We start from the raw sequence: 7,639 nt of genomic DNA, 5'->3' as shown, positions 1-7,639 counted from the left end.
ACAAGTAAATAAATCTTAAAAAAAAAAAAAAATGAGCCCAGGGCTCGTGGCCGGAAGCACCACCCGCCCGCCGGCCACTGGGGTTCCTTTCGCCTTCCTCATGGCCTGACGGGCTTCTCCGGCTTGTCTGTGATGCTTCCACCCACTCACAGGCTCCAGAGTGAAGGTGTGGGGCCATTCCCTACGGCTAAAACGGGAACTCGCCACATGCCAGGTGGGCACGATGGACTACTTCTCCGGCCTGTGGCTCATTTAACGTTTCTCTCTTAATCTTCAGGGGACACTTTGACTGCTGATTCCCTCTGTGAATCTTCAAGAGGCTCTTGGGCCAGCTGCCCCTCCGGCCGCCCTGCGCCCACGGGAGGGAACTTACGCGCTTCCTCTCGGCACTCAGGGCTCCCACCTTACCTGCTGGTCATCGGGAGTCCAGATGCCGCACGTGATTTGACTCTCCAAGTTGATCTCAGACGACCAGTGCCTCTGTCCACTAACAGAACCAACCAGGACAAACCCATCTCGATAGGAGATAAGCGCTTGGGTCCCGTCGTGGCTCCACGTGAAGTCACTGACCTTGGAGACACAACAGACAACAGAAGTCAGTCTGGACGGAAAGCACGGCCGAGACCAGGCGCCATCACCAGGGAGCGTCCGGCTGAGCCCGAGAACAGGAACGCACAGGACGCGCATCCCACATGTGGCACCTCACAGCACTCACACAGGGTGAGAGCAGCGCTGGCAAGGGGTGTCCCGCGGCGCTCAGCCCCCGACACGCACCGGTTCAGGCTTGCGGGGAGGCGCCACCATGCCTGTTTCCAGAGGAAACAGATGCGGCTGGTGGGGGGGGGCGGTGCATAGCTGTCCGGGTCTCACACAGTGGCCGAGTGGCCAGTGCAGATGGCCCAGGGCCTGTGGCTGGGCGGGGGGCTCCATAACCATCTGGGTCTCGCACAGCGGCCAGGTGGCCAGTGGAGACTACCAGGCACCATGTGGCTGGGCCGTAACCATCCCGGGTCTCGCACGTGGCCAGTGGCCGGCAGAGGCTGCCCGCGGCCGTGTGGCTGGGCATCCGGCTTCAGCCGCTGCCCTGCAGCCTCCCGCCACGCAGAGTCACAGAGTGGCAAAGTCGCCCTCGGCCTCACCCACGCAGCAAAGCCGCAAAGCTCTGTTTCTGGAGATCAGCCCCACGCCACCCGACAACACCTCAATCAAAGCGGAAACGAAAACCTAACTGGAAAACGTGACTTATACCTGGGTGCGGAGTTTTATCACAGGCATTTACTAATTCTCTTCAAAGTCAACTTTCATTCACGGATCACTTTCGGTATTTTCTTTCTTAATCAGTCTATCTGTTTTGTTAGCTTGCTGCCATAGAACAAATTTTGGATTTGTGGATCTCTGCTGAATCACTTTTTCCCTACTGCACTAATTTCCACTTTTATTTTTATTACCCTTCCTCATTAGATTTGACACTTACCTGACTGATGATTGTTCTATCCCCCTCTACTGAAAATAATTAAGAGGATGTATTTCTCTTATGTCACCGCTTTAACTACAGCTCATACATCAGGAAACGTAGCAATTCCATTTCCATCTGAGCTAGGATTATGCTAAAATCCATTAAACGGCTTCTTGAGCCTGAGAGCCACGCAGCAACGCGTGTAAACTCTGACCAAGGTGCAGGGACGTCTCCGTGCCCCTGGTCTAACTTCCACCTTGTCGCCCTGTGCACAGACGTCCCGGCCTGGCAGCCCTGGCACCCACCACCTGCACTCTGCTCAATTTCACCTGTGCCCAACACAGGGCTCAGCAAAGTGTGGTCACAGGGGCGGCTCTGGCCTGCGCCCGGATGGGCAGCCCTCACACTGTGGACGGGCTTAAACGGTCAGGGGAGAACCAGCAGAACCGCGCTTCGGCCACGCGCGGAGTAACGTGGCATTCCAGTTGTAGAGCCCACTTGGTTTTCAATTCCACTAATAAAAAGGTTTCTGGACGTGTGTTTTCTTTCTTGTAAAGTTACCTGGTACCCTCCATTCATCTCCTAGTCTACGTGAGACACCCACTACACACTCGTCACAGAGCCTATGGAGTCCCAGAACACGCTGGAGATGTCCTGTCTGCTTCTGAGAAAAATGTGTATTTTCTAACTGATGGCTTCAAATCCTAAGTCCGTTAGGTCAAGTCTGTTAAAAGGGGTGCCCATGTCTGTGATCTTTGCTGCTGTTGAAACTTCTGAGTATAAATCTATCAAACTTTTCTTTCAGTTCTGTCATCTTTTTCATATATGTTGATGTCATTATTAATTAACAGGTACATATTTAAAATAATGTCTGGGGGCACCCTGGTCTCAGTGCTATTACTGCTCCGGCCTGAGTTCAATCCCCAGCCAGGGAGTGACCCACAGGGCACAGCAGACCTCTCCTGACCCGCCTGCTGCTCCCCTCAACCAGTGTAACTCAGTCCATCTGGCTGTTCTGCTCCCCACTCTGTCTCTGGTGAAACCTGTCACCCCCTGCACCTCTGGCTGTACCCCAGCTGTTGTATGCATAAATAAATGTTTTAAAAAGTTACACTTTCTTTAAAAATTGTACGCTACTGGATATGTTACATTCTAGGTGATACGATGACACTCAGAGACATAAATGTTGGGTGCTTTCCTTCCAGGGCCACACCTTACGTTGAGGGATGAGCCACGGAAGGAACTGTGAGCGCGTCCCAGCCGCTCGACTAAGGCAGCTGGGAAAGCTGTTCCACAGTGGGCACAGAACCTTGGTTAACTCATCTGTTCCAACTGATCACACTACCTAGCGTTTCTTAAGTACCTAAAAAAATCTGATGGACAATATATACCACATTCTGCAAGAAAAAAGTCAACCGTCCTTTCACTTCACAAAGACCAAACTACTCATTTACATGCATGTTAACTCACTTGTCGTGGAACAGGTCTGTACAAAAAGGAAAAACGTCTTCACAGAGGGCTAAAGCGTCAGCCCCTGGGAAGAAGGTTCTTCCAGACACCACGAATCCTACAGTCACAAAATAACAGAGGATGTTTACACGAGCCGACGGGGCTTCTCACACTAGATAGCGGAGAGTGGAAAGTGCTATCAGGACTGGAAAAACGAGCACCAGATGGAAGAACCAGCCGAAAGCCCTTCTTCCTGGCTGCCAGGCGCTGAGGGCCAGTGTGGGCGTGCAGCCGTGGGTGGACAGCGCCGGGCAGCCTCGGGCTGGCCCGCCGCCATGGCCTCCCCCCTCAGCCCGCCCCGGGAGCGTGTGCCTGGCACAGCCACGCTGGGGGCCGGACCGTGGCACAAGGCCCACATGCTCCAGGCTCACTTGTGAAACGGAGGCCTCCGAGCAGTCCCTGAGAGGCGCTGCCAGAGCGCTGCTTTGCTTCCTGCCAAAGGCTGCTTTCCCTGTGACAACGACAGGCAGCCAGCACAACAAAGCCGCCTGTGGTTTTCTTGCTGAGTATCCTCTCAGTCTGTGCAGGTCTCCAAGAGGCTCTTCCTTTGTCCCTCCTCCACCAGGTAGGGCTTGCCTGTCTCTTGTGTCAGGTAAGCTCAGACTAACCGAAAAGCAAACAAACCTCCCCAAAGGCTAGTGTCTAACCGTGACAACACAGGACCGGGAGGTCCTGGCGCCACAGGACAACAGGTGTCACTGACACCTGTTGACCCCAGTGGGCAGAGGCATGCGTGCAACTCCAGGGGCTCTGCGGGCCACGCGTGGTCACTCAGCACCAGGTCTGGTCACTCAGCACTCAGCAGCACTCGGCTTGTCTCTGGCCTCCTGCTTGACCACATGCTCCTGAGCAGCGGCCCTTGAGCCTGGCTGCTGTGGGCCCGAGACGGCGGCTCCTCACAGCCTGTGGCAGGGCCTGGTGGCCACGCTGCCGGGCAGGAGGGCCCGCTGGGCAGGAGCGTCATTTGCACACACCGAGGGGCACAGCGACGCTCAGGGAGCGAAGCGCCTCCTGCGGCGGGCGAGCAGAGCCGCTCAGGGCCTTCCAGACCCGAGCTGGGCTCGGGCGCTGCTGCCGCCGCCATCCACGGGCTTCCCCGGGAGGCGGCCCACGCCGGGCGATTTCTCTGCCCCTGGGGGTGACGACACCACCTGGACTCCCGCGGGGATCAGGCTCCAGTGCCCCCCGCTGTCCAGTGTCCTGTTCCTGGCCTCTCTAGGGGAGGGAAAGCCAGACTCCGGCGGGCTGGGGAGTTACAGCATGGGAGGCCCCCGGGTCCTGAGGCTCCTTAGGGGCAGCGGCACCGCCCGACCCAGGGGCCATGCGCGTCTGAGGCCCGCCGTGCAGGCGGCCTCTGCGCCGCACATGTTAGCGCCTTCTACGCGATCCTCTGAGGTGGGAGTCGCTGGGGTCCCAAGGTTACAGATGGGGAAACCAAGGCACAGAGTGCTAAGGATCTTCCTTAAGCGCCATGGCGTGTAACCTGCCCATGTCCGCTGACTCCAGGGTTGGGCTCTCGCCCCACCCTGCCCCCGTGAGGTGGACGTCTCAGGCCACCGAGACCCCACGCCTGCAGCTCTGGCTCGGAGGGGAGGCAGTCGTCACGGGGGCCCGGGCCCCTCCTGTCCATCCCTCCAGGGAGGTGTGCAGGCAGCGGACCGGCCCTGCCAGGGCGTGGCACACGTCACCCATACCCGCAGGCGGTCCCCAAGGAGCAAGTGCTGGCCCAGTTCTGCCTCGTGCGCTGAAGTCCCCGAGGCCCCTCAGGCTGTTGGCTGACAGCTCAGGGCTGGAGCCCTGCGGTCACCTCCCGGGCCTGTGCCCCCAGACCCGAGGCGCTCACGGATCATTCAGGCAGCAGAGAGCAGAGCCAGCCCTCCAGAAAGGCACTCCTGGGCCCGGGGTCCGCCCTGGCGGCTCTCGGCAAAAGCACGAGCTTCAACACGAGCTCGATCCCTGCCAGGGAGGGACCCCAGGGCGCAGCAACCCCTCCTGTCTCCCCGCTGCTCCCTCAGCGGTGTGCTTCAGTGGATCCGCTATTCTGCTCCCCCCTCCGTTTCTGGAGAATCCCCTCCGCCCCCTCACTTCTGACCTGTACCCCAGTTCTTTATGCATAAATAAAATAAAATTTCAAAAAAGGAATATACTCCTGCAGGGCCGAGAACCTAAAGATGCCTGTCAGTGAAGGTCCCCAAGGACATCCGCAGGACAGGGCCTGAGTCAACGACTGCAGAAGTAGCCTGCAGGAGCCCGGCCTCCAGGGGCCCGGCCGTGGGGTGCGGGTGGTCAGCCTCCAGAGTCCCTGGCCTCCAGGGAAGAGGCGCTGGGGCTGGACCACACGCCAGAGGAATCCAAGAGGCAGCTGTAAAAATAACCCACTCAACAGGGCGGCCCCGAAGCGCTTGTTTTCCTCAGGAGGGAGACAAATTGGTATCAGAACGGAAGCACGGAGGGCTGACAACAGGTGGCCACGCTAATTGGAACCTGACAGAGGAGAGTGTCAAAACCCAGGTGAGGAGGTGGCGAGCAACAGCCACGTGGAGTCCCTGGCGCGATCACAGCGCAGGGAAAATACCTTTTAAGGGGGAGCAAAACAGTGAGATGCCAGCAGCACTTCAGAGGATCCAAATTTAACATGTAATCACAACACTGAGTGGCAAAAAGATGATTTCACAGATTTAATTAAGGCTGAAGACTTGGAGAGCCTCGCCACGGCAGCGGGGCCACGGAAGCGCGTCTGACCTCCCTGTCCGCCCGGCGCTAAGCTCAGGGGCGCGCGGGCGCTCGGCCGCCTGGAAGGAGCCTGCTCACCTGGGCGCCGCGGTCGTTGACCAGCTCCACCGACCACCGCCCCTCATACTGGATCCACACGAAGATGCCGCCGTCCGCGTCGCACGTGGCCAGCTTCTGGTACGGCTCGTTCCACCTCACCAGCACCACCTGGAAGACAGAGGCGGTCACCACGGGGGGCCGGGGCACCACGGAGGCGCGTGGGCGGGGAGGCGCAGCGCGCGCCTGAGCCACGAGACGAGGCCAGGGCCGCGGGACGCGTCTGGGGGACGGACGGCCCCGCGGGCTGCTCTGGCTCTGACTGCCGCCACCTTCACTAGTCGGGGCGGGGGTGGAGGGGTGGGCAGGGAGGGCAGCGTGTCGGTGCGGTGCCCGCGTGTGCCATGGGGATCCTCCAAGCTGCTCTGGCAAAGGGTCCGGGTGATTCTATTTCGCTGCCGAAGTCAAGAGTTCTGTCTTTTCCAGATGATCTCTTCCCAAGTACGTCAGCATCCAAACTGCGGGCGTATCTTCCGTGGCTTCGGGTTGGTCACAGAAGCAACATGGAGTGATGTGGAGTGATATCGTGCTTGCACATTCTCAGTCTATGAGAACTTTGACTTTTTAAACTTGAAAACTTCGGAACCTGGGACAGTCACACTCCCTCACCTACCAGGCGGCCCTTCTGGTGTGTGCTTTGTGGGATAAAATGCCCCAGGACCCTGAGGGCGGCCCCCAGAGGCCAGCAGCCACCTGCCCAGGCACAGAGCCAAGGTTCCTGGGGTCACCACACGGCCCGCGGGCGGCCGGGCTCGCAGTCAGGCAATCAGGCAGAACTGGGGTCCCGCGCGGGGTGCAGCATGGCTGGTACAGAGGGGAGAGGGAGCGGCCTCGGGCAGGCAAAAGGCCAGCTGGAGCCTGACACCCTGGGACACACAGACCCGGGTGAGCACCAGCCCGCTGGTGCTGCCAGCCAGCACGAGCACGATTTTCCAAGGGGAAATAAATGATCACCCGCTTCCAACGGAGGACCACTCCAGTGCTCTTTAAAAACCTTCTAACAGCAGGGCCCTCCCTGGGGGCGCAGCGCGTCAGGACGCAGCCGTGCAAGCTGGCCGCAGCCGCCTCAGCGAGAGTCCAGCCCCTGACCCCAAGGTGACCCATGTGGCGCGCAGACCCCTCCCGACCCGCCCGCTGCTCCCCTCCGGGGTGCGCTTCGTCCTTCTGCCTCTGGTGAAGCCTCTCACCGTCCCTGCACCTGTGGCTTGAACCCCAGTTCTGGATGAATCAATAACTCTCAACAACAAACAAAAAACCTTCTGGCAGCAAAGGGCGGTGCCACCTTCGGAGGCCTGGCCCTCGCTAGCCGGAACTGGGCCACAGATGAGCGGGGCCCCCGCACCCCGCTGAGCCAGAGTCCACACGGGCACGCCCAGGCCACCACGGTCATGCTGGGCTCTGAGCACGGCCCGCGGAGGGGCCGGGCGCCTCGTGCGCACCCCACCGGCCATATCACAAATGCGCTTCGCGGCCTCCGTTCAAACACCCCTGTGAACTTGCCAAGGTCACGGGAGACTATTCCAGGCAGGTTATTTTTGACCTCCACAGCATTTCAACGCCAGCAAACACTGACCCGTGCGAGGGCACAGAGGGCGCTTCCTGCCCGCCCCGGGCTCGGCGTCCTGGACGCTGGACGCTGCACGCCGGGGGCGGACATGTCACCTCGGGAGCCGTCTGGAAAACTCTCCCTGTAGATGTCTGGTCTGACCAAGTCTCTGAATGTCACGGGTCAGAGGCCGAGGCCCCCTAGAGGGGCAGCGTCTCGAGCGCCTCTCGGGGCCGGGGGGCTCTGTGCCGGGCGCAGGGGCACGTGCACGTGGCCCGCAGCCTCCCGTGGCCGGCACA

The 7,639-nt window shown here is 59.7% G+C and overlaps 1 protein-coding gene across 1 annotated transcript in view; it reads right to left on the bottom strand.

The window, feature by feature from the left end:
- Positions 1–7,639, bottom strand: part of TULP4 (tubby like protein 4) — a 73,005-nt gene that overhangs the window by 34,556 nt on the left and 30,810 nt on the right. The window contains exons 2-3 of the mRNA XM_012735156.1: positions 5,777–5,905; positions 409–570 (exon numbers count right to left, since the gene is read on the bottom strand). Coding sequence (XP_012590610.1) covers positions 409–570; positions 5,777–5,905 — 291 coding nt within the window. The remainder of the gene's footprint in view (positions 1–408; positions 571–5,776; positions 5,906–7,639) is intronic.

Source organism: Condylura cristata, unplaced genomic scaffold (genome assembly GCF_000260355.1).
Source record: "Condylura cristata isolate star-nosed mole 26May11 unplaced genomic scaffold, ConCri1.0 scaffold00001, whole genome shotgun sequence".
In the NCBI taxonomy this organism is placed as follows: Eukaryota; Metazoa; Chordata; class Mammalia; order Eulipotyphla; family Talpidae; genus Condylura; species Condylura cristata.
Note: the sequence above shows the minus strand (reverse complement) of the source record. Positions and strands in the feature narration are given on the sequence as shown.